This window comes from Canis lupus, chromosome 25 (assembly GCF_011100685.1).
Source record: "Canis lupus familiaris isolate Mischka breed German Shepherd chromosome 25, alternate assembly UU_Cfam_GSD_1.0, whole genome shotgun sequence".
Lineage (NCBI taxonomy): Eukaryota > Metazoa > Chordata > Mammalia > Carnivora > Canidae > Canis > Canis lupus.
The window spans coordinates 23,808,136-23,835,797 of NC_049246.1; the positions used below are offsets into that span (position 1 = coordinate 23,808,136).

Genomic DNA, 27,662 nt, shown 5'->3' on the forward strand with positions numbered 1-27,662 from the left:
TCAGATTTCTGAATATCTATATATAGATACCACAAAGATACTTCAAACTCAGCATATCTTCTTCATTATCCACATACAGTTGTCAAGACCTGTAAATACTATCTGAACAATGTGTCTGGAATATATCTCTTTTTTTTAATACATACATATATAGCCTATCACTATCACCGCATAGTACAAATTCTCATCAATTAGAACTAGTACCCATGTTGATAATTGCATAACTCTCCATCTGTCTTTTCCACTAACAGTAGAATTTACTGTCTAAAACAAGCTTTCCTTCTCAGTAAGATCTAATAATTCTCTTTGCCAACAGAACAAGGTCCACATTCCTTATTTTTATATTCAAGGCCCTTCACAATTCTACCTCCCCAGTCTCATTGCTCACTGCATTTCAGTACTACTACTACCAGTAATACTATAAAGCTTAGCATTTATTGAGTACTTAATATGGGCCAGACAGTAATGTAAACACCTTATATGTATAATCTCATTTAATCCTCACATCAGATTTACCAGGTAAGTATTGTTATTGCCTTCATTTTTCAGAAGAGGAAACTAAGACAAAAGGAAGTTAAGTAACTTGGCTAAAATCACACAGTTGGTAAATGTGGAAATCAAAATCTAAACTTGAGCAGTCTAATTTCACAATCTGTGCTCTTACATACATTATAATTCTCTCTAAGAAATTAATGTAAGAGTAAATCTAACTGATGAGGGAAATGATTTGTACACTGAAAACTATAAAACAGGGATGCCTTGGTAGTTCAGTGGTTGAGCATTTGTCTTCAGCTCAGGGTGTGATCCCGGGGTCATGGGATGGAGTCCTGCCTTGGGCTCCCCGCAGGGAGTCTGCTTCTCCCTCTGCTTATGTTTCTCCCTCTCTCTGTGTGTCTCTCATGAATAAATAAATAAAATCTTTTTAAAAAAGAGAGAGAACTATAATACATTGTTGAAGAAAATCTTAAAACATCATGATTAATGGAAAGGCATTCCATGTTCATGGAATAGAAAACAATATTGCTAATACTACCCAAAAATACTATGTCAATACTTCTCAAAGAAATCTATGGGTGCATTGTAATCTCTATCAAAATCCCAATGGTGTTTTTTGCAACAACAGAAAAACTTATTCTAAAATTCATGGAATCTGAAAGTAACTCAAATAGCCAAACAACATTGAAAAAGAAGAACAAAGTTGTAGGACCCACATTTCCTAATTTCAAAACTTAACACAAGGCTACAGTAATCAAAAAATTGAAGTATTCTTGTGATCCAGCAATCCCACTTCTGGTATATATCCAAAGGAAATGTCCATTGCAGTATTATTCACAATAGCCAAGACACAGAAACAACCTAAATGCCCATTAATGGAAGAAAGAATAAAGAAAATAAGATATGTGTGTGTGTGTGTGTGTGTGTGTGTGTGTGTATAAAATGGATTATTATTTGGCCATAAAAAATAAGAAAACCTTGCCTTTTTTGATAATACAGATGGACCTTGGAACATTATGCTAAATGAAATAAGTCAGACAGAGAAAGACAAATATTGTATGCTCTCACTATTGTATAAAATCTAAAAAAATTTAACTCATAGAGAATAGAATAGAGAGGTACAGGAGAAATAGGAAATGTTGATCAAAAGGCACAAACTTCAGCTTATAAATTGAATAATTTCTAGGGATCTAATACATAGTACAGTGGCTATAATTAATAATACTGTATTATATCTTGAAAGTTAAGAGAGTAAATCTTTTTTTTAAAGATTTATTTATTCATTCATGAGAGACACAGAGAGAGAGAGAGGCAGAGACACAGGCAGAGGGAGAAGCAGGCTCCAAGCAGGGAGCCCGATGTGGGACTCAATCCCAGATCCCGGACTCACAGCCTGAGCCAAAGGCAGACACTGAACCGCTGAGCCACCCAGGCGTCCCAAGAGAGTAAATCTTAACTTGTTATCAACCCTCCCAACAAAAAAAGGTAATTTAGTAAGGGAAAGAGGTGTTAACTAACCTTATTACAGTAATCATTTCACATATATATATGTGTGTATCATATCATGTTATACACTTTAAATTTATATATCTTATATATTGAGATATTACTGATATATTAATATATATTACTGATATATATTAAAACAATACATATTAATATAATAATTAAATTTCAATAAAGCTGGAAAGGGAGTGTAGTAATGGCTAAGGACAGATACATCAACCAGTGGAATAAAATAGAGAACCCAAAAAATAAACCCTCACTTACATAGTCAATTATTTTTTTGACAAGATCATTCAATGCAGAAAGGACAAAGTATGCTGGGAAGACTGGATACCCACTGTTAGTGGGTCATGTCCCCCAAAATTCGTATATTGAAATCCTAATCCCCAGTACCTCAGAATGTAACCTTATTTGGAAAGAGGGTTGTTGCAGTTGTAACTAGTGAAGATGAGGTCATATTGGAGGAGAGTAAACCTCTAATCCAATGTGACTGGTGTCCTTATAAAAATGGAAAACTTAGACATAGGCATGCATAGGTGAATGCCATGTAAACATAAAGATAGAAATCTGAGTGATGCATATACAAGCCAAAAAGTGTCAAACTGGAAGCTAGGAAAGAGGCATGGAATATATTCTGCCTCAGAGCCCTCAGAAAGAATTGACCCCGCCAATGCTTTGATCTCAGAATTCTAGCCCCTAGAGCTGTGATACAACACATTTCTGTTGTTTAAGCCACCTAGTTTATAGGACTTTGTTATGGCAGCCCTAGCAAAATAATATATCCACTTTCAAAAGAATGAGGATGGAACTTTATCTTATATCATATGCAAATTTTAACTCAAAGTGGATGAGACCTAAACACAAGGGCACAAAATTCTTAGGATAAAATTTAAGAGGAAATCTTCATGGCATTGGACTTGGCAATGGTTTCTTAAATATGACACCAAAAAGAGGCAACAAAAATAAAAATAGATAAATTGTATTTGATTAAAAATAAAAACATTTGTGCATCAAAAGATACTATAAACAGAGCAAAAGGCAACTCCACAAAATAGGAGAAAACATTTGCAAACCATGTATCTCATAAGAGATTAATATCCAGAATGTTTTTTTAAATTCCTATGATTCAACAACAAAAAAACAAACCCCAATTCAAAAAAGGAATAGGACTAAATAGACATTTCTCTGTAAATGTCTCTGTAAAGACACATAAAGCCTGATAAATGCATAAAAGGGCATTCCATATCATTAGTCATTAGGGAAATGAAATCAAAACTAATGAGATACCACTTTGCTCTCACTATGATGGTTATTATCAAAAAGAGAAAACAACAAGCATTAGCAAGGATATGAAGAAACTGGAACCATTGTACACTGCTGGTAGGAATGTAAAATGGTGCAGCCACTATGGAAAACAGTATGGTGGTTTCTCAAAAAGATAAATATAGAATTATCGGCATATACCCAAAAGAACTGAAAATGAGTAAGCAAACAGATATATGTATGCCAATGGTCACAGCATCATTTTTTATGATAGCCAAAAGGTAGAAACAACCCCAGTGTCTATCAATGGATGAAAAGAAATAAAATGTGGTGTGTATGTATATTAATATGTATATTACATGCAATGCAGTATCATTCAGCCTTGAAAAGAAACAAAGCTCTAATATAAGTTGTAATGTGAATAAACCTTGGAAATATTATACTAAGTGAAATAAGCATGATGCAAAAGAACAAACATGGTATGGTTCCACTTATCTGAGGCATCTAAAAAAGGAAATTCAGAAGTACCTGGGTGGTTCAGCCAGTTAAGCATCTGACTCTTGATTTCAAGTCAGATCATGATCTCAGGTCCTGAGATTGAGCCCCACATCCAGCTCCATGGTCAACACGGAGTCTGCTTGAGATTCTCTCTCTCCCTCTCCCTCTCCCTCTCCCTCAAGCCCCTCTCCTTGACTCTTTCTCTCTCTCAAATAATAAATAAGTCTTTAAAATAAATAAATAAATAAATAAATAAATAAATAAGTCTTTAAAAAAAGTAAAATAGACAAATTCATAGAATCAGTAGAATAGAGTCAACCAGAGGTGGGATAAGTGGGGAAATTATTGTTTAATGGCTACCGAGTTGCTATTTTGAGAGATGAAAACAGTCTTGAATATAGTGGTGACGGTTAAACAGAATTTTGTGTGTACTAATGCCATTGAATTTTACACGTGAAAATGGCAAACTTCATACTATGTATATTTTACCACAATTTTTTTTAAAAGCCCATGAATTGATGTTGAAGGCTTGGGAGACTGGAAAGGAGAAGAAAGGAGAAGAGCATTCAGTATTAAGAGCCAGAATCAACAGACAGCTAATTGGGGATGAGGGTGAGATGTCTAAGGTGACACCCAAGTTGCCAGACTGAGATCTTGGATATCTGCTTATAACATCAAGATTAACAGGTGATCAGGAGTAAAGAATAGGTCTGGAGTGATGGGCCACAGCTTGTTCAGTTGTAGTCTCTTTGTATTTGAAGTGCCTGTGGGACATCTCACAGTGTAATAGAAATAGGATCTGACTGTGACATCACCACACTTACCATCATAGTTGATACAGCTGAGAAAGTAAATAAGCAAATAAATAGTAGCTAACATCTACTGACCTCTTGCAGCGTACTAACACCATGCTAAGCACTTGGCATGTATCAATTCAATCTTCTCAACCAACCTCAGAAGGTCGATTGTCCTCATTTTACAAAACTCATGCTGAGTCATGACTATGCGCCATTCCCTTGCACTGTCATGCCTCCATGTATGTGTTCATTTCTGATCCCTAAGGCTAGAGTGTCCTTCTGTCATTTCACTCAGGAAGATTCAATTCCACTTGTCCTCTAGAGCCCCTTCCAATGTCATCAGTTCTAAGTGCCCCAAGCTGTCTTGCTCAGAATTGATCATTTCCTCTTCAATCCTCACTCAGCATTTAGTAATCTAACAAAATGCCTTCCAAGTGCCATCTCCCGGCTAAGGTTGTAAGCTCCTTGGGAGCAGGAACTGTTTTTCTTTTGTCCTGGGATCTCCATCAGTACTTCTCAAAGCACCTTTCATTCAGAAGCACTCTTTATAAGTAGACTTTTTATAAATGGATGGATAAGCTTTTAAAAGGAATACGTGGCTAAGGTTAGGGGGAACCTGTTTTTGTACTGGTGAGGAGAACCCAGACCTGCTTGGTCTCCATTCAGTTCTTTCTCCATACCACCCTACCATCTTTTTTCTTTCTAGCTCAACACACAAAACTGCATCCTAAAACCAACCACTGTCCATGAAAGAGAAGTGTCTTGATTCCTTTCATCATGTTAAAAATTCTTCAGCCAGAAATATTGGGAATCTCAAGCCTTTTTCTTCCACTCATGTGCTCTCTAATGTCCTCACTAGACCTCAAACTACATAAAGGAGGGGACCAATTTTGTTGTTATTGTTGTTGTTGTTAAATTCAAATGTATTTTTATCAAATATTTGTATTGAGATATAATTGACATAAAACATTATATTAATTTCATATGTACAACACAATGATGTTTTCTCTTAGCAACTTTCAAATATACAACACAGTATTATTAACTATAATCAGCATGCTCTGCATTACATTCCCAGGATTTATTTATTTTATAACTGGAAGTTTGTACCTTTTGACCCTCTTTGCTTATTTCACCTACCCCAGCCCCCAGAAGTGATTATTTATTATTTTTCACTGTGTACCCAGTGTGTGTTATAGCGCCAAATTTATTGAGTGAATCATAAATCTTATTTAAAAGACCCTGATAAGGAGAGAATTATCAAACCATGTCTCTTAATTTGTTAAACTGAAGCTAGTCTCTAACAACCAACAGAATAACCAATCCTATACTTACTAGCCACCCTGACATTTATACCTCACTTCCCTTCTCTAGGACCTCTTTTTAAAAACTTCCTATGTTGGGGAGGGGGCAAAAAAAATGTTCATGCTGAGACTGACTTCTCTTGCAATCTGAGACATTCTCTACTCTCTGCTAGACCTTTTCCTAAGCCTTCCCCAAAAGAAGATTATCTCTGTAATCCTGTCATACATAATGATTTTCTTTTCCTCTATATTTCTCCAGCTTCCCACCCACTCCTAGTCAAGCACTACCTACCTTTCTAATCCTGTTCAGGTGTCTCTCAGGATTTCTTGACACAATTTTAATGATGCCAAGCCCTGGAGCTGGACATCAAAAGAATAAAGCATGAATCGTATCTATCCTGTCATAGATTTAGTCAGTGTTCTGTGTCCTAGATTTGGGTGTGTGCATGTGTGAACTGCTTTACTTACAGCCAGATACAGAGCCCCTGTTGAAAAGGCATGAATCATTTATAAAGTTTCTTATCTCTATTTTTTAACTTTATTCAAACGAATAAACAATCTCTTCTATTGGAATTTTATTCACCTGTTTATTCATTTTATTTTATTTTTATTTGGATATAGTTGACACACAATGTTAGACTAGTTTCAGGCATGCAACAGAGTGATTTGACATTTATATATTCTGCTATGTGCGCCATGAGTGTCGCTCCTGTCCCATTACATCACTATTACAGTATCATTGACTATATCCCTTAGGCTCTGCCTTTCATTCCCATGATTTATTCATTCCCAAACTGGAAGGCCTCGATCTCCCACTCCCCTTCACCCCTTCTGCCCACTCCCACACTCCTCTCCCCTCTGATAACCAACAGTTTGCTCTCTGTATGGTTTTGTTGGAGTTGCATTTGTGAGCGAGAGGAGAGGACATGAGTTTGTACCGAGGAGGTGAGGATAAAATGAAAGGGAAGAGAGAAGCAAGTGAGAAAGGCCTGGTAGTGAGAAAGGCATGAATCCAGGTGCCTCCCTTATCCTATATTCCCTAACATTTCCTTCTCTGGCACAACCGTGTGCTGGAATTTACACAGATGTAGATAATTATACCCTTGAAACTTGAAATTTGGCTTCCAAAGCAGTTTATCCCATTGTCGACACAGATGCCATTTGAGTGAGAATTTAGAAAATTCGAGAGTTTAGAAAATGATCTCCTCCATCCCTGCCAGAGCCCTCCAAGCTCGCAGCATTTGAGAAACCAAAACAAGGCTCTCTGATGGGCTTTGGGGTGTAGCCGCAGGCAGATTTGGCAGATTTGCCATTCGGCAGCCCTGGCTTGTATATATTCTTTTCTTCCCGACATCCTCCTCTCCCGAGAGCAGAGCCCCTCAGTGAGGGAGCACCGTGCCAGCCCATGGAGAAGAGCACACTTCTCCCTCGGTGGCCAACTGGCCATAAACCATAAGCAGCTGCTGTGTTTCCTGAATGTGGTTCAGAGCTTCTGGACTCAAGGAGAGGGAACAATAGTGCCCTGAAGGTGTCTCTGGCACAAACTGATGCTGGTTCTCTAAAGTGTGTCTCTGAGTTCAATGGTCCAGCAATGGAAAGAGTCCTGCTCAGAGTTCTGAGAGGCAGCTCTCAGGTTAGAGGCAGCTTTAGAAAACCAACAGACTGGATTCAGATAAGGAGATTAAGTGGGGGCTTTACGGAGTGTGCCAGGCTCAAGTCAGTGGCAAAAAAACTTTTGACCTTCTAGATGTTTCTATTTCACCACAGAAACTCAATCACACATCAAGGAATTGATTTTACAAAAAGCTGATTTTAGGCTTGGCTCCCCAAATTCCGCACCAAAATTCCTCCCTGGTACCACACCTCCCTGGAAGGTGGAGAAAAGAGAAGTGAGAGTGAATCAGGTGCACTTTGACAGCAGCCAAATCCATTCCCTGGCTTTCGGGATTTCCCACCCTACACGGAGGCAGGATACAAGTAATTTTCAAGGAGTGGGTAGAAAGCATTTTCCCAAATTCAGGGTTCAAATGTGGAGTTTAGGTTCCAGGAAAATGAACACAGTATCCACCTATGGTTTCATTTGTTAGTTTGGTTTTGTAAAAGTGTCCATAGCTTTCCTTGGATTCTCAGATAGGTCTGTAGACCAAACTAGGTTAAGAACTGCTGTCCTGGGCTCTACATTATTTCACAATTCCCTGTGAAATAAGGGACAGAGACCCTGAATATATAGTCCAACAGTGGGTGATGAACCCCTACTATTGCCAAATTCCCTGAATGGGGAAGTTGGTATCTACCACCTTGGTTCCCTCACAAATGATGCTATACCAACCTCTACTCCTACAGTAAGTGAAATAAGAAAGTGCTCTCTCCCCAACAATCCCATTCCAGCATCATTTATTCCTTTCATGATATATCCTTTCAGTATATTTCATTACAACCTTCTCCCTTCCTCTTGCCTCAGCCCCAGTAGGAATCAGTCCGCTTCAGCTGTCTTTCTCTCCTGGACAGACTCCTTTCCTTATCTGCTCATGCTCATTCTTGGCAAAAGGGCCTTGACTAAAATTATCACCTGAGTACATCCTGTCCTTGTTTCCATTCTTAACAATACCTAAGGGATTATTATAATCCAACACTATATAAAGGCATAAAAAGGATTGAGATATTTGAGCTTAGCGAAACGTTGACACCTGAGTAACAAACCATAAGCAACATCCAACTCTATCATGGGGTGCGGTTCCAATGTCAGCAGAATTGGTGAAAACCTCAGCCAGGCAGACTTCACAAAGGAACACATTTCCATGACCAGACTCTTTCTGTTGCTATTTCTTTCTTTTTTTTTTTTTTTTGAAAGATTTTATTTATTTATTCATGAGAGACACAGAGAGAGAGAGAGAGAGAGAGGCAGAGACACAGGCAGAGGGAGAAGCAGGCTCCATGCGGGGAGCCTGATGTGGGACTTGATCCTGGGACTCCAGGATTGTGCCCTGGGCCAAAGGCGGGCGCTAAACCACTGAGCCCCCCAGGGATCCCTCTGTTGCTATTTCTATTGTTGATACTTCACATAGTCCACTCTTTGCCTACCTCTAACCACTCAGTTCCTTACATCAGTATTAACACGATTATTTTAAGGAATTATTGGTCACTTTTTTCTCATTCTGCAACTTTTCAAAGTTCAGACTTCACATAGAGAACCTTCATCCAGTGTAGCATTGCACCAATAGTACCTTCATTCTTATTTTGTTAATACTCTAGAGTGACACTGAGTTCATCATCCAGGAGAAATTCTACACCATGATAACAGGTGTAGACCAGGATCATCCAGGCAAACTGGGACATGTCACCACATCCTGCACAGAACCATGCAGTGTGCTCAGTCATTCTCTTCTGTCACCCACTCTACTTGCATTTGCTGCTCCATATCAGATCTCTCTCCCAGCTAAGGCAGAAATAGTAGAAGATGCTCTGGTGCAAGAAGATAACAAATTCCAAGTTAAGAACCTCTTGAAGAAAAAAAAAAAATCGCCATTTTATGAAAGTCATGAACTTGAGGCTGCTTTCCATATTGCATTATCACACAGTCCTTTGCTGAGGCCAGCTGCAGTTTCCCTCTTACCTGCCCACTAGGCCATGTTATATTTAATTCCTTGATTTTTGCTCCACAAGTTGCATGTAAGTTTAAAGCATCATTCAGCAAACATGTAATCAGAAAGACAACTAATAAGGGGTGCCTGGGTGGCTCAGTTGGTTAAACATCTGCCTTTGGCCCAAGTCCAGACCTCAGGGTCCTGGGATCAAGCCCTGCACCTGCTCCCTGCTCAGCAGAATCTGCTACTCCTCTCCCCTCCCCCCTAGGCACAGACATGTGCACTTGCTCTACCCCCTCCCTCTCCCTCTGCCCCTGCCCCTGCTCATGGGTGAACCTGCTCATTTGTTCTCTCTCTCTCTCTCTCTCTCGCTTGCTCTCTTGCTCTCCCTCTCTCTCTTTCTCAAGTAGATTAAAAAGAAAACAAGATAACTACTGCTTCTAGCAGGATTGCCAAGAGCTAGGGGTGCAATCAAAACCAGCCCCGGGCTCATTTTTTCTTCTCTCCACAGATTCGAAACGTGGCAGCAAATCTGTGCGTGGACAGCAAGCATGGAGCGACGGGCACCGAGCTGAGGCTGGACATCTGTGTCAAGGATGGTTCCGAAAGGACATGGTCTCATGAACAGGTACATTGGCCACGGGAAGTGACAGAAGCAAGCCGGGCTGAGGCAGGCATGGAGGGACAGGGGGAGGACAGATCTCTAAGTGGGACGTGTAGGACTTACAGTGGGGTCCTGCTCCTGCCACCAACCAGCTCTGTAGTCCAGCGAATTACTTACCTTCTTCGTTTCTGTCTGTCTCAGAGCAGATGTGACAATCAATTGAGATCATGCATGAAGACATGCTCTGAATAACAGAAAGGGTGGTAGAGACGTGCATTGTGACCCTAGGCTCACATTTCTATTCCCGGAATGGTAACCATCAAACCACAGAAAGCCTATAGAGTGCCATGTAATCTCCCAACTAAATTTCACAGTTTTATTGAAAGACTCTTTGTTATTTTGTAAGTTTTGTGTGTGTGTGTGACCTTATCTAATCTTATTTTCCCCTCTGGCTACATGTTGAAAAGTATACTTTACATACACCTTTTGTTGCTGTAGCAGTCCGTAATCTTACACACAAAGGACAACTTTGAGACAGTAACACCCCAACATGGACTTCATGGGATACTTTACAACCATTTACTGCCTTCGATTGAAAAGGATTTCAGTGCAATTCTGTTTATTAAGCAAGTTGCAATTCCTGACCCACTTTGAAAATTGATGGTCTTTATAAGGGATTTTCCTCACACCATGTCACTTGCAAAAGAGAAATGATAGTGGGTAGAATTGTGTCTGCCCCTCTTTATTGTCTTAATTTTTAATTATGAAAAATCAAGGATGCCTGGGTAGCTCAGTGGTTGAGCATCTACCTTTGGCTCAGGTTGTGATCTGAGATCCTGGGATCGAGTCCCACATCGGGCTCCCCATGGGAAGCCTGCTTCTCCCTCTGCCTATGTCTCTGCTTCTCTCTGTGTGTCTCTCATGAATAAATAAATAAAATATTTTTTAATTATGAAACATCAAATAGGAAACTATAAAAATATTCTGGCACACCTTGGTACACTCACTATACAGATTTAATAAGTATCCGCAGCTATTGCCATATTTTTTAAAAGAATAAAATTTACAGGTACAGTTAAAGCCCCTTCCCTATCCTACTCTCTTCTCTCCCTCTGCAAAAGGATACATCCCATGTTCAGGATAGTATAAATTGCCTGTGCTTTGTTTCCCAGAATTGCCCATAATCCCTCTCCTATGAAAATCGAAAACAATAGACAAGCAATTTCCAGTAAGGCTTTAGTTCTCTTCTATAGCTTGGATATTAAACTAGTGAAGACAAACTGTGCCCAGCCTAGGATCTTAAAGAGCTGTTCGGGTGTGCTGAGGTACATCACGTTAGCAACCCCCCTCCCCGTCCTCACCCCGCTGTCCCTTCCCACCCCACCTATAACCTACAGTACAATGCAGAGCAGCATGATTCAGGAAAGCAGCAGTGAATCGAGTGCACAGCACAGTCCAGAATTAATGCGATCGGTCAGTGAACCAACATTGCCCTTCCCCTTGCCAGTAATCTGGCCCTTGCACTCTCACCCACAGCCTCATGGTGTTCCAGAAGGACTGGGGGCCTTGTGGGCCTAGATTTCAGCCACTTTAACCTGTGTGACCTTGTGGAATTGTTGAATCTTTCTCTCTAAGATTTTATTTATTTAGAGAGAGAGAACTAGAAAGATAGCATGAGTGAGGAGGAGAGGAAGAAGCAAGTCCCCACTGAGCAGGGAGCCCAGCGCAGGGGCTCGAACCCAGGCCCCTGGGATCGTGACCTGAGCCGAAAGCAGTCAGTTAACTGACTGAGCCACCCAAGCGTCCCAGTTAAATTCTCTAAGCTGCGGTTCCCCCACCTCTAAATAGTGACAGGAATATTCACCTCACAAACAGGTTGATTATGAGAATAAACCATGTCTATGATATAACAGCATCCTGCACGTGTGGTAGGGGCTAAATAAATGTACTTTCCCTTCTGCTTTCTGACATGTCCTCCCCCAGAACACTTTATACTAAACCCAAATTAGAAATCTCTCCCAGGTCCAAGGCAGCCGCCAAAACCAAAAACTATTTATCATTCACTCAAATATATCCTGCTCAGAGTGCAGACACTTATCAGATGGGTTTTAAAGAAGGCTCTGCAGCTCCAGGATTTACTGATGAGAATAAAGTATCAGTAAAAGCTGACTTTCTGCTCCTTCACCCATCTTCTATGAGCACACAGGGGTGTGACCAGAGACGTGAGGGATAGTCTGGCCTGTCCTCTCCAAGAAGCAATTGTGATTTCACCCTGGAAGCAAGAGAGAAGGCTTCAGAGGCCTACCAGAGTGGAAAGGGATATTTTTTAAAGAAAAAATAAAAAGAAGCATGCCATATGGAAAATCTATGTCTGTTGGGCTAAATTTCTCTCTACCACCCCTGTGCAGCCCCACCAGGAAACACATCTAGCCAGCCAGCTGATTAGGAAGCATGCCTGCCTGAATGCCTGAATCAGGTTTCATAGTTCTATTCCCTGGAATGTTCTAGAGTGAAATATGCTCTAGACCACAGGTTTTAGTTGATAGCCAAAAAAATCAATATAAATAAAACCAACTATATTGCATACACTTTAAAAATGTTTGGTTTCTTTTTCCCGCCTCATGATGACCTGCTAAAATCTGTCATGTAATTCAAGAAATAGTCACCAGAGGGCAGCACCAGACAAGCAGACAAGCAGACAACTATACAAAGCCCAAGAAGACGAGTTAATCCAGCTCTTTAGAAAGATTTCTGGTCTCTAGGTTCTGAAAACAGAGCTACAGGGAGATTAAACAAAGTTGACAGGAGGTAAAAAATGAATCATCTTTGAAATATGTATCACCATATATCGACTTGGTGATTAAAACATTACAAGCTGATTTGCTTTTGCAATTAGCTGTAAGCTTTATTCACTGTATTACTCAATGATTTATATGAATTAAAACTCATTCTCCTCCATTCAGATTAAAATGCCTGGGTGAAAAAAGAAGTGCATCAAAGGAGTAAAATTATAGGTATTCTTTTTTATTCAAAAGCATTCAAAGAACACACAACGGGCACTTATTAGAGTTGAAATGATCCTTTTTAACAAACGGCAAAAATAAAACACAAAGGGATAAACAAAATAGTTACATGGGAAATAAAGGATAGTCTACAGAAGCACCTTTATAAGAAAATGCCTTTTGTTGCAGAACACCAGTGATGACTAATTTGGCTTTTGTGAAGGAAGCAATTTGTGTGACTCATTTTTCCAGGGCCATCTATTTAGCTGTTTGAGATCACTGTAGCTTTGTGTACTGGCTTTCAGTTTCCTTTAGGGATCAAAAAAGAGAAAGCAAATAGACCTTAATAGGACTGTATGGTCTGGAAAGAATACCTTCCAAATGCCGTTACAAGTCCAGGGGAGGGCAGGGGAGGGAGAAAGTAGAGCCCTCTGCGGCCATATCATGCTGGGGAGGCAGCACTGCAGCAGGCCAGGCCTTCCTCCCACTGAGGAAGCAGACTGAATGTTCCCTTTGCGAGACCTGGAAAGGAGATGTGCAGGCAGAGACAAAAGCAAGTCATTGTATGGGGCAAAGAACTGATCCTGGGATACAGAGCTCAGAACAGTGATAGGTACCGTCTGGAACATGCAGTGGCTCAGATTCCTACCAACCACCTAATAAGAAAGTAAAATATAATTACCCAAGGAGAGAAAAATATTTTCAATCTTCTCAAATCAGGTAGCAAGATCAAGGTAGTAAGCGTATTTATATTACTATAAACCCAGGCAACATCACATGTACCACACTGACATTAGAGCAAAGAAGTACAAGTTATGTATCATTCTGGATTTGCACTTAAAAGTATCACTTGGGACCCCTGGATGGCTCAGCAGTTGGGCAGCTGCCTTCAGCTCAGGTCATGATCCCGGGATCCAGGATCAAGCCCTGCATCGGGTTCCTGCCAGGAGCCTGCTTCTCCGTCTGCCTATGTCTCTGCCTCTGTGTGTGTATGTGTGAATTTCATGAATAAATAAATAAATCTTTTTTTTAATTATCACTTAAAAACAAGAAGTGGAGAGATGAACATCAATTTATTCTACAACTGAGGATTTGAGGTTGAAAAAAAATCAAGAGTTATTGTACAGGAAACCTGAATGAAATCTAAATCCTTCCATCAGTAAGGAACAGCCCAAGGCTGAGAGACAAACCATAAATGTCACAATAACATCACAGAATGCAAACGATGAAAATACATTCATAATGTCTGCTTGTTTCTGGTTTGACAAAATTGCACAGGAGAAAGTGTGCTTAATGAATGAAAGGCTTGGTGCCTGATTGGACTGACATGGCCATTAGGATAAGATGAATGGCAATAAAAAAGCATTTCAAAGACATAAGAGAAAAATTTTAGCTAATGGTAGGTGCAGAAGAATAAAGCAGTTGATATTATCTGGAAATGTCACTTGGAATGCAGGAAAGTAATCACCACATAATCATGATGATGGTGATGATAATGATGATGATACAGCATAAAATACTGTGGAGACCACCAGCTAAAAATCAATCTACAAATCTGAGAATGATTATCTCACTATAATGACAAACCTAGAAACAAGAAATAAAAGTCACCTAAGGAGCCTTGGGATAGAATTTGGACAATAGATGAATAAGTCTGTCAAAAGAAGAATTTGTTGACATTTGCTTTAATAGAGGAATTCTTTTGTACTTAACTGATCTATTTAATAAAAAATAAGAAAAGTAAAAATTAAAAAAGCAAAAAGTGGGTCACCTGGGTGGCTCAGTAGTTGAGTGTCTGCCTTTGGCTCAGGGCATGATCCCAGGGTCCTGGGACAGAGTCCTGCAGCAGGCTCCCCACAGGGAGCCTTCTTCTCCTTCTGCCTATGTCTCTGCCTCTTTCCGTGTCTCTCATGAATAAATAAATAAAATCTAAAAAAAAAAGCAAAAATAAAATTTTAAAGACTGTCTATAAAAGATTACATAAGCAGGAACACCTGGGTAGCTCAGTCAGTTAAGCATCTGACTCTTGGTTTCAGCTCAGGTCATGGTCTCAAGGGTGGTGGGATGGAGCCCTGTGTTATTGGGCTCCCCCCTGAGCGGGAACTCTGCTTAGAGATTCTCTCCCTCTGCTCCTCCTCCTACTTGCTCACTTGCACTCTCCCTCAAATAAGTAAATAAATCTTTAAAAAAGAGAAAGCGAGAATACATAAGCCAAAGGGCCTGGATGGCTCAGTTGGTTAAGCATGGTACTCTTGATTTCAACTCAGGTCATGATCTCAGTGTGATGAGATCAAGCCTTGCATGAGATTTTCTCCCATTCTCTTTCCCTCCCCTCCACCCTGGACACTCTCTCAAAATAAATAAATAAATCTTTAAAAAGACAGAAAGACAAGAAGGAAGGAAGGAAGGAAGGAAGGAAGGAAGGAAGGAAGGAAGGAAGGAAGGAAGGAAGGAAGGAAGGAAGGAAGGAAGGGAAGGAAGGAGAAAGAAAGAAAGAAAGAAAGAAAGAAAGAAAGAAAGAAAGAAAGAAAGAAAGAAAGAAAGAAAGAAAAAGAAAGACAGACATAAGCCTGACCACTTGAAGTGTGGTAGGGACCAACCATTTAACTCCTGCAGACGTGATTTCCCCCAACTGAATGATGAGGGGCTAGGCTAGGTAATGATGACTGTTCCTTTCAGCTCTGGCCAAAAAGGGAAGTTGAGGCACAGAAGGAAATGGAAAAATCAATCAACACCACCAGTTCCTGCATGGGTTGGGCTGCTTACAGTACCATGGAAATGTGATATTTCAGTGAAATTAAGATTTAATCAGTGCTAATGACAGGTTTATAGGACAGGAAGTTTCTACTTCAGTAATAGGTAACCAAGTCCAGAATCTCTGAAGATGAAGTTTCAAAAAATAATATTATCATTGACAGTGTTGTGATTTGACACAAGCAGCACAAATTCATTTAAAAGATTAAAAAGACCAATTGATTGATCTTGTCAGTTATCCCAGAGCCCTTTCTGTTAATAGAAGGGGTGCACATTTTCATTTATTAAATAGAAATTTTGATGGATATTTATTATGCATCATGAATTGTTCTGGATGCTGGAAATTCAAAGATAAGAAAGATATGATTCCAACCATTAAGAATCTGTCTAGCGAGAGATAAAGAAACATAGATGGACAATCATGATGAAATAAGGTAAAGGAAGAGAAGGAGTAAGGGGTTTGAGGGGAAGGCTTCTTGGATGAGTAGGTGCCTGGACTGAATCTCAAGGAACTCATGAGCATAAACGAGGGTGAAGTGGTGAATCTTGGCCTCCTGACCACAGGGATTCTCATGATCAGAGTCGCAAAAGGGAAAATGCAGCTTGATCAGTGCAAGGAACTGCACACATTTTTGAATTGAGATATCATTGGCGTAGGACATATTAGCTTCCGTTGTATGGGGTAATGATTCGATATTTGTACATACTGCAAAGCGATCACCGCAGCCAGTCTAGTTAACACACATAACCATCCGTTGTCACAGAATTTGTTTTTCCGGTGGTTGAGAACTGTTAAGATCTACTCTCTTAGCAACTTTCCAATGTTTTGTTGTTGCTGGAACTTAAACTACAGAAAAAGGGATGCAGCTAGGGGGGAGAATACAAAGGCCGGATTATGGGGAATTCTTATATGTTAAAGTGTTTGTACTGTGGTCTCTAAGCATTATGTGAAACACTGTGAGATTTTAGGACAAGAGGTAACGTAGTCAAACGGTTGTGAAGGAAGGTGGGAAAGACTCCAATCAGGAAGTTATTTCAGTAGTCCAGAACCTGGGCACGTAGGCGGCTCAATCGGTTAAGAGGCTGCCTTTGGCTCAGGTCATGATCTTGGGGTCCCCAGGGTCCTGGATGGAGCTCTCTGTGGAACTCCTTGCTCAGCGGAGAGTCTGCTTCTCCTCCCTGCCTTTGCAGTCTTGTACTCTCTCAATCTCTCTCTCCCTCTCAAATAAATAAATAAATTCTTAGAAAAATAAATCTTTAAAAGAAATACTGAGGGCAAAGGTAGTGGAGCTAGAGAAGGGACTACTTCCAGCAATATTTGGAGACAAACATGGTAAGACTTGCTAATCGATTAAATAAGGAGGGTGAGGGAGGCAAAGGGGTTAAAGATGAAAGACAAAAAAAAGAAAGAAAGAAGAAAGAAAGAAAGAAAGAAAGAAAGAAAGAAAGAAAGAAGAAAGAAAGAAAGAAAGAAAAAAAGAAAGAAAAGAAAGAAAAGAAAAAAGATGAAAGACTCCCAGATTGGCAAGTGAGTACTATGACCACCAACTAAAACAAAATAAAGGAGTAGGAACAGGCTGAGAAGGAAACAGAATCAATTGAATCTAGGGTGTTTTGAACTTGAGATATCCATGGGACAGGCAGGTGGGAAATCCTGCATGGAGTCAGATATATCATATGCTAAGTTACCAACTATTGGTATCCAAGTATTGGAGAGAGTTGAACTGAGCATGCATAATAGCAGCTAGAGGAGGTACAAGGACAGGAGACAAGGGAGAGCCCTGAGCCATACCTATGTGGAAGAGACAGATACAGAAGGGACATGAGCAAGATGAAAAAGGGTAACAGAGGAGCACAGTGTTTCAGAAGCCAAGGGAGTCGTGAGTTCTGATTTAAAGAGAGTGATCAAATCAGAAATACCTAGCTGCTCAACACTTTTCCTTGATAAGTCACTCTCATGCCTGTTGATTTAAATGAATCTAAAAATGTCTCAGTCCACAATCAAAGGGGGGGGGGGGACTATAAGAAAAAAAGACCACACAATGTCTCTTCATGAATCTATTTCACATGCCTCACCTAAAAATCCTTGGCCTTCTATTTAAAACATTCTATTTTGTCCTGTCTTCCAGGGAAACAGAATATATAGTCACTCACCATTACCCAGGAAATCCACTTACATATCTTTGGATTCACATAATTTCTTTCTGATTTTCTTCCAACCATTTAACCCAGTTTTTTTTTTTCAAGTTTTCTGCAGTCTCCCCACCACCTCACTGTTTTTTGTTAGCCATTCCTGGCATTTTGCCAGATTCTCTACATTTTTCTCACCCAGGTAGGATGGAAAAACTGAAAAGTTCTGAGGGTGTGATCAGTGCCAAGTGTATTCTCTCTCCACAGCTCAGCATCCAGCTCGCTTTTGTATCAACAGGGCCCCTTTGACAGCTCTTTATCCTGCAATTCACAGCTTGGCTTCACAAAGGCCTCCTTAAGTCCTATTCTAAGAATTATATAACCTCATTGAAATTGTATTTATTTTTTTAAAGATTTTATTTATTTGTTCATGAGAGACACAGAGAGAGAGGCAGAGACATAGGCAGAGGGAAAAAGCAGCTCCCTGTGGGGAGCCTATCCCGGCGCCCCTAACCTCATTGAAATTTTAGAATTGGAAGGATGCAGAGGGCTCATCTAATCTATTTTCCCCACTTACTTGAGGATTTCTCCCACCGAACTCCTCAGATGGTTGATCAGCTCCAACTCAAGAAAATCAACACTTTTCAGTGATAAGTCACTTACAGAAGTGGTTTGTGTCTTAATTTAATATACTGTAAAATCCATGTTAGTGCCTCAGAAGTAGCATTTTTCAAAAAATAGAATGGGATGGATAAGGTAGAATAGACTAAACGAGGAGAAGATTGGATGGAATACCAGAGTCTATTAAATGTAGTAAGATGGGCAGCCCGGGGGGCTCAGCAGTTTGGAGCCTCGCTTTGGCCCAGGGCATGATCTTGGGGTCCTGGGATCGGGTCCCACGTTGGGCTCCCCGCATGGAGCCTGCTTCTCCCTCTGCCTGTGTCTCTGCCTCTCTCTCTGTGTGTCTCTCATGAATAAATGAAATCTTTTTAAAAAAATAAATGCAGTAAGAATAAATATCCTTGTGTTTTCATCTGAGAAGGAGGAATTTGTGTAACGTGTGTAAACTGTATCTCTTACAGTGTGGTATAGCCCAAAACTTTCTACGTCGCCCTGCTGACTTATTCATACCAACCCTAGAAAATTAATTTGCGTATTCTTTACTTCATTAAGCTCAGCTTCCATTTAAATCAAAATTTGCACACTGGAAGCATCAATCCAGCTCAACTGGGCTCCTGGTCTTTTTGCAGTTAATCTGTTTATTTGGGCTAACTGTGTAGTGTTTGATCCAGTAACATTTTATCTAAAAGAAGAATGTAAAGAACTTTATTAAAGAGCTTCTCTCTGGAGCACCTGGGTGGTTCAGCCATTAGCGTCTGCCTTCAGCTCGGGTCGTGATCCCCAGGTCCTGGGATCAAGTCCCACAACGGGCTCCCTGCAGGGAGCCTGCTTCTCCCTCTGCCTATGTCTCTGCCTCTCTGTGTCTCTCATGAATAAATTTTTAAAATTAAAAAAAAAAAGGGAGTTTCTCTCCTTCCCTCTCTCCCCTCCCCCTCCATCCTTCCCTCCCTCTTTCTTTCCATGCCACCCCTCTGTTATTTTTTCTGGTACCTATTTGGAAACTCCTCATTTGTATTTTTTGGCAGCCCAGGCCAAAGGTGCCCAAAGGTGTTGCAGCTATAGAGTTTTATGATTACATGCCTTTTTCAACACCTCTATTATGCCTAGAAGTTGTTCTTTTAGGGTAAATCACAAAGCACAAATTCCACATTGCAAAAAAAACCTCCCCCCACCCCCACCCCATGCTCTCCAGACTCTAAACTCACTGTAGCTTTTCTGCTATTGTTGTTTTGTTAGCTCTTTACTTTTGGATGGAGAGAAGATATTCGACCTGGTGAGCCACTGCACACCCGAAAATTCTGCTTCGATGCAATCTCCCACAACAGCCCAGTCACTCTCTATGACTGTCATGGCATGAAGGGGAACCAGCTCTGGGGACACAGAAAGGTAAGACCCAGTTCATTGCAGGCATTCTCAAACTGCTGGGCTCAAGGCTTTCTAACCCAAAAGTTTGTCAACACACTGTTTTGATTTAAATTGTTGCCTGGACAAAGTATACATTTTGGACTCAGACAGTTGGAGACCTCCAGCATAGGTTGAGGGAAAGACAGGGTCTGCTGGAAGGGGCATTGCTTTTGGCTTTGCTTGCTGTGTGTGCACCCACCATAATCACTTATGACTGAAAAATAGCTTTGAACCAGAACATATATTGCAAGGGAAGGGACTAGTCTTAGCCCAGACAACCACCAAATGGAGGGACCATGTGCCCAATAAACAAACACACACATGTGTAATTTTTAAGAACCTTGAGTCACACACAAACATTTAAGATATCCATTTATTTATATCTCATTCTCATTTGCTTGGGACCTGTCTAGGTTAAGACAATTAGATTTACATATCCACACTCACGTAGGTGTAATTGTTGCGATCTTTCTACAGACTGACCCATTTGCAACTTGGCAAACTGCAAGTATAACAAAAGAGAACTTATTTGGGTGATTTAAGTTTAAAAAATTATGAAGTTAACATTTAATGATAGAAAAAAGGTAGTTCAAAAGCAAATACAAAAATCATTTTATTGAGTTGATAAAGAGCAATTAAGTTTTTATTTTAAACTATTTTCACCAAGTTGCCTTTCGATAACTTTTGAGGATACCACGCAAATTTCTTTTCCACTTTTTTGGTTTTTAGGGCAGGACTTGACTGTCAGTAAGCTCCATTCCACCCCTCAAGTTCATAGATGTGCTGGGTGCCCTCCTAGCCAGGAAGAAGGTGCCAGTCTTACCCTAAACTATACAGGAAATGTCACACCCACCACTTTAATCATGCACTTTGGCTAACCTGTGGCTGAGGCAAAACTTAGTATCCCTGGCATTACAGAAAGCTAAAGGAAAGAATCTTCAGAAAATCAAATATGGGGGATGACTGGTTTTGATACCTAATAAGCTTTCCAGTATCTACCTTTCAGGAGTGGGCACCTAAAATTATTCTCAAAGGCAGACTCATTTATACAAGTTTGTTCTGTATGCCACCCAGCCTCCCCCCCCCCCCCCAAACACACACACAGCATTTGGCAGATTCTGGCTCTGTGTCCAGAAAAAGTACAAAACATCAGTTGTATGTACCCTTCTGTTTTCCTTATGAACTGCATCATAAGTGATTAATCTTACCAAACCCTTTTTGTTATTGGCTATGATACAATCTATGTGTGATGCAATAAGAAAGTTGTTTTGTTTTGCTTTTATTTTTTTTGTTTGTTTTGCTTTTATAGTCATATTCTGATCTTTAAGAAGTTCCTTTCTCGGCACATCAATAAAATACCCGATTCACCATTTGCCTCATATGCTGGTTGTCCCTAATGAACAAACCATTCCTCATTATTGCACAGTTATAGCACGAGAGACAGAACACTCAATAATGTGCAATTAAGCCAAGAAAATACAGTTGTTTTCATTAGGGAGCTTACAAAAGCTTACAGATGGATAAAACCAACTAATACACATGCACACAGAGCTCCTGGAGAGGAAAAAAAAAAAATGGCTGTGGTGATTTCAAGAGGTAACTCTTACAGCTTTAACATTTTAAACCTTTCCAGGACCCTAAGGGGCTTGTGAAAGGGAACCACTAGGTGCAATTGGCTCCCTTCTCAGATGCTTTTGTAGCTTGGCCTTGCATTACTTAGCAAAAGGTTACATTCACTGTGTATTTATATAACAAGCAAGGTATTTATACATAATCAGGAACATGCCAAGAGCTCAAAATGGAAAGTTTCTGAAATATCTCATCTTGGTGGATGACTCAGGCTTATTCAAATGCACCTGTTTTTGAAAGGGCTTCTTGTTTATTTCATGGGCTATTCCCAAGGCATAAAGAGAGAAAGCACAAAGAGAGAGGTCTCTCTGGGGTATTACCTTGTCTATTTACTACTCGGCCCTGGGGGCTTCCAGGTAGTTTAGCATCTTTTGAGTCAACTGTGGAGCTCTCTGTTTTTATTAGCATAGTCATGAATAAACAGGACCCCTAAGATTTTCCTAATTGCCTAAAGGACCACAGCGGGCCATCTCCTAAGCTCCTAAGGTAATCATCATCATCATCATCTCCAACTGTTAAGGAAGCATTGACCTAGTGCTTTACATATATTACCTCAAACCTCACAACCACCTAGTTTCTATAACGTGTAATTCACAGAGGAAGAAACTAGTACTAGCATGTTTGTGCCAGAGCCAACATTCAGATCCAGGTGCATCTGGGTTTAAAGTCTCTCCTTTTTCCTCTGCTGTGCTCTTACGAAAGCAGATCAGCATTCCCCTGGGGGGAGTTTCCCAGTGCCTATTGGATTCAGCACCACTGAGTGCAAGCAACCCCTCCTCCTAGCTACCTGGCAATTTCTTGGAGAGGAAAGGTGGCCAGAAGCTATTTTGCTTGAGTGGGTGAAGGCTGTTGTCAGGCCCCACCTTCTGATCCGTCAGTGGTACTTTTTTTTTTTTTTAAGGAGATTATTGGGTCATTTCCCAGCTTTACTGAGATATAAGTGACATATAACATTGTGTACATTTAAGGTATACAATGTACTAATTTGATATATGTGTATATTTGAAGTGACCACCACAATCAGTTTAGTTAATACATCCACCACTTCACATAGTTACAATTTTTTTGTGTGATGAAACTTTTCAAGTCTACTCTCTCAGCAACTTTCAAATATACAACATATGTAATTAACTATAGTCACCATGTTGTACTTTACATCCCCAGAACTTCTTCCACTTACAACTGGAGGTTTGTACCTTTTGACCACCTATACCCATTACCCCCAACCCCACCACTCAGCTTTCAATTATTCTTAGATGTGGGCCATTGCCACCACAAAAAAAGAGGGGAATCCCTATTTTACAGTCTTGTTAACTAGGTTCAGTAATACAGCTGTGTCTCACAAGTACCAAGAATAAAGAATCCCACTCATGGTTATCTTTTACCACCAGGGGGACCCCTCTTTCAAAAACAATGACTGCTGATGACGGTAAAAATGTTTAAATTATTAACTGATATCCAAAACAAAAAAACTTCCTTCCCTCTTCTAGTAACGTAATTAGTCACTAAGATTTGTCAATCCCCTCCCCAGCCAATCTCTCTAAAACTCTATCCTCTCTGCTGTGTCTACAGCCCCTGCCCTACCTATAGCCCTTCCCATCTTACCCCTGAATTACTGCCAGAGCTCTCTCAAGGTGATCCAGCCTCCTGTCCCTTCTCTCTCTCACCCATCTTCCATTCTGAAGTCAAACAAAGTTTCTACAAAACCTGGTCATTGCATTCCTCTGTTTTATAACTTTACTTGGCTTCCCATTAGGTAGAAGATAATTCTTCCCCTGACCTTTCATAATCTGGTCATCGTAATGATTTCCCATCTAGCCTAGCATATCCTAATTCATCCTGAAACAGTCATGTGATCCTGAATAAGTTATATTTCATCTATGATTTTCAACTTCCTTATCAACATAATAGGGATAATTAAGTGAGCTAAACCGTGTAAAAATTACACATGATCAAACTTATATTCATGTGGGTGACAAATGCAATTTTTACACTGAAAATAGTGATAAGATATATCCTGATGTACCACATCACTATAGCAACCTATCCTAAGCAATATTAACTTATTACTCACCTCCCCCCCCCACAAAAAATATTAGGAGTTATCTCCCATGTCTCTTTCCTTTAATAAATTTTAATTGGAGTATAATATATATCTTAACTTGGGTTTCTCTAGATGTATATCTGAAGTAAGATTTTGAGGGTGTTTTATTTGGGAGATGGCCTACCAAAATCTTGGTAGGAAGTAAGTGAATGAGGAAGGGATGGGAATCAATAAAGCGTGAACTATAAAGCAAGTACCACTGGGGGCAATTAGAACTCAACCCTTCTAAAGATCTCTGGAAATGGTATAGAGCATGTATCAGAGAGCAAGTGAGTCGGTGCACTTATTCACCACTCTAGTCGACCTGTGGGTAAATTTATTCCTAAGGGGAGGAGCATTTGTTCCCTGACATCTCCAGACTGTTGCTCTTACAGACAGAACAGTTCTTGAGAAGAGAGAAAAAGCCCTTAGGGAGTGAGATACCAAGACCAACTGCTGGGAGTTGGGCCAGCATGCACTGAATTGGTGAGGCCTGAAGAGCTGTAGGCAGGGTATACAGATACCTCATGAGAATCCAGTTGCTCCACATTTTTGTCAACTCTTGGCAATCTGTTTCTTTTTCTTTTCCTCTTTTCATTTTGTGGTTGTAGAGTGATATCACATGCTTATTTGCTGTTTGGGGGTTTTCCCTTTTTTTTTAAGATTTTATTTATTTATTTGACAGAGAAAGAACACAAGCAGGGGGAATAACAGACAGAGGGAGAGGGAGAAGCAGGCTCCTTGCGGAGCAGAGAGCCTGATGTGGGGCTCCATTCCAGGCCCCTGGGATTATGACCTACCTGAACTGTTTAATGCAAAATCATCCCAAAGACCAGCAGGTTTATTTGTGGAAATTGATTAACTGATTCTGAAATTTATATGGAAATGAAAGAGGCAAGGATAGTCAAGAAAATGTTGGCCAAGGAAAAGAATAAACATCAAACATTATAAATGTGCCAGTTCCAGGACATTGTAATGGTGCATTTAATGCAGTGTGCTGTCGACATAAGGTGAGACTGACTGAGGCTCCCCTGAAGGTGAGGCCTGGGGATTGGTATTTTTTGAAGGCTCCTAAAGTATTCTCATAGGCAGCTGATGGAGAATCCCTTTTCCAGCTCCAATGTTTACCTACCTTCTTCTTTTTTTTTTTTTTTAAGATTTTATTTATTTATTCATGAGAGACAGAGAGAGAGAGAGAGAGGCAGAGACACAGGCAGAGGGAGAAGCAGGCTCCATGCAGGGAGCCCGATGTGGGACTTGATCCCGGGTCTCCAGGATCAGGCCCTGGACTGAAAGTGGCGCTAAACTGCTGAGCCACCCAGGCTGCCCGTTTACCTACCTTCTTTACCCTGTTCCTCCCTCCTGCCTTAGTTGGAATTCCCGCCCCCCCCCCCATTTGTATTCCTATACCGTATTGTTTCTTCTTTTGTTCCAAGAACATTGTATTCTACATAGTCTCCCTTTTTAGAAGTTAACTACCTGAGGGCAGGAACTTTTTCTTTTATTTCTGTCTGGCCTGCTTAATATCAAATATACGAAGTTCCTAAATAAGCATTTTTTAAATGGCTTAAAGAACTACTGGGTTCAATTATTGATACGGTCTTCTTCATGAACCTCAAGTTGTGCTGGACAAAATTTAACATATCTCATGGAAGCAACCCAAATGTCCATTAATAGATGAGTTGATAGAAAAGACATCAGGTGTGTGTGTGTGTGTGTGTGTGTGTGTATAACAGATATATATATATCTGTATGTATATGATGGAGTATTACTCAGCTACAAAAAAGGATGAGATCTTGCTATTTGCAGTCCATCCAATATGGATGGACCTGGAGGGTATAATGCTAAGTGAAACAAGTCAGCCACTGAAAGACAAATACCATATGATTTCACTTATATGTGGAATCCAAAAACAAATGAACAAACAAAAAGCAGTAACAAATCCATAAATACAGAGAGCAAACTGATGTTTGCCAGAGAGGAGGGGGATGAGGGCTAGGCAAAATGGGTGAAGGCTTCCTGTTATGGAATGAATAAGTCATGAGGAGAAAAAGTACAGCACAGGGAATATAGTCAATGGTATTGTAATAACGTCGTATAGTGACAGATGGTAGCTACACTTGTGGTGAGCACAGCATAAGGTATAGAGTTGTTGAATCACTATGTTGTAACTTGAAACCAATATAACATTGTGTGTCAACTATATTTCAATTAAAAAGAAAGAAGGAGAAAAAAAAAAAAGAACACTTAACACATTTCTTGGTCTCAGAACCACATACACAGCCTCCCCAAAGACCAAAAGTGAAAGGTTTAAATTACTATTCTTAGTTACTCCCTGGGGTGTTCTTGTAGTTTAACTGCTATAAGAAAGGGCTTAAAAATAACATCAAACAGGAAATACAGATAAGAAGTTTCCTTTCAGGCTAAATTGATAACATTGCAACAGTCACATTAGTTTAAAAAGTGAGTGGGCGGAATTCTTGGCTTATGCCTACATTTGACTATTTATTGTAATTTGTGATATATGCCAGGACTTTGGCCTCTCAGCTCGTAAAATCCTGCTGGTCCACAAAGATGCCAGATGGAAGGCCACAAGGTTCTTATTTTTAAAGTGTTCTGGTTAGATATTGATTTAGGGCCAAAAATGAGGGAAGTATATACAAAGAGTTTAATTAAAAGGCATGTATTTCAACTTGGGTTCTGATGTATGAAGCCCCACTACAAAATCCTGGATGTGTGGTAATACTTAGGCAGTCACATTATCCCAATTCAACCCATTCATTTCTTGGACAGTCCCAAGTATTAAAAAGTTCTTCCCTGGCCTTTAGTACCACAGTGATTAAATGTAATCTACTTCACTGAATGCAGATCCCAAATATTTGAACAGTGCTTGCCCTATCTTTACTCTTTACTTGTGATTAAATGGCCCAGTTTTCTGCCACTACTCTTCCTGTGACTTAATTAGGATCTACCCAAACTTCCTGGACACTCACTTTTAACATACTCCAAATAGTTCTAAAAAGTATCATGATACTCAGAACACAATATTCTAGGTGTATTCTGGTCAAAGAAAGTAGAATCTGTTTCTAGCATTCTTTGTTATGATTTAGTTGATTGATTTTCTACCTTAACTTTACATACTTGGCTTTTTAATGAATTTTCAGTATAAAAACTGTCTCTTGGGCAGCCCGGGTGGCTCAGCGGTTTGGCGCCACCTTCATCCCAGGGCGTGATCCTGGAGACTGGGGATCGAGTCCAACATAGGGCTCCATGCATGGAGCCTGCTTCTCCCTCTGCCTTTGTCTCTGCCTCTCTCTCTCTCTCTCTCAATCGAATAAATAAATAAAATCTTAAAAAAAAACTCAGTCTTTTTTTGTTTTCCTACACAGATACATCTCCACCGTCTCCTGTCTGTATAATTCATCTTTTATACTTGTGTAGCTATCCATTTATTTCCATTAAATTCTATTTCACTGGATTTACCTCAGCCTAGGTTTTAACTCTTTGATCTAATTTATTAGCCATAAACTAGTTTTGTTCCATCCATGAGATGAATCTGCATGCATTTATTCCTTCATCTAAGTCGTGGATCCCAATGCACAAGGCCAAGAACTGAGCCCTTTATCATATAATACAGACGCTGATCCATTAATGAGCACCATTTGGATGAAGTTATTCAACCAGATACAAATTTACCTAATAGTTATTTCTTCTAGGGATCCCTGGGTGGCTCAGCAGTTTAGCGCCTGCCTTTGGCCCAGGGCGTGATCCTGGAGTCCCAGGATCGATTCCTTCATCAGGCTCCCTTCCTTGAGCCTGCTTCTCATCCCTCTGCCTGTGCCTCTGCCCCCTCTCTCTGTGTCTCTCGTGAATGAATAAAATCTTTAAAAAAATAAATCTAGTTATTTCTTCTAGCCCACACCTCTCCAGTTTGCCCAAAAGAGAACAAAGAAGGGCTTTTCAAACACCTTGCTGAAAACAATATGC

General features: G+C 40.1%; 1 protein-coding gene across 1 annotated transcript in view; it reads left to right on the plus strand.

Moving 5' to 3' along the window:
- Window positions 1–27,662, plus strand: part of GALNTL6 (polypeptide N-acetylgalactosaminyltransferase like 6) — a 1,157,792-nt gene that overhangs the window by 1,120,516 nt on the left and 9,614 nt on the right. Inside the window, exons 11-12 of the mRNA XM_038573594.1 lie at window positions 9,959–10,075; window positions 19,795–19,944. Of these exons, the coding sequence (XP_038429522.1) occupies window positions 9,959–10,075; window positions 19,795–19,944 (267 nt within the window). The remainder of the gene's footprint in view (window positions 1–9,958; window positions 10,076–19,794; window positions 19,945–27,662) is intronic.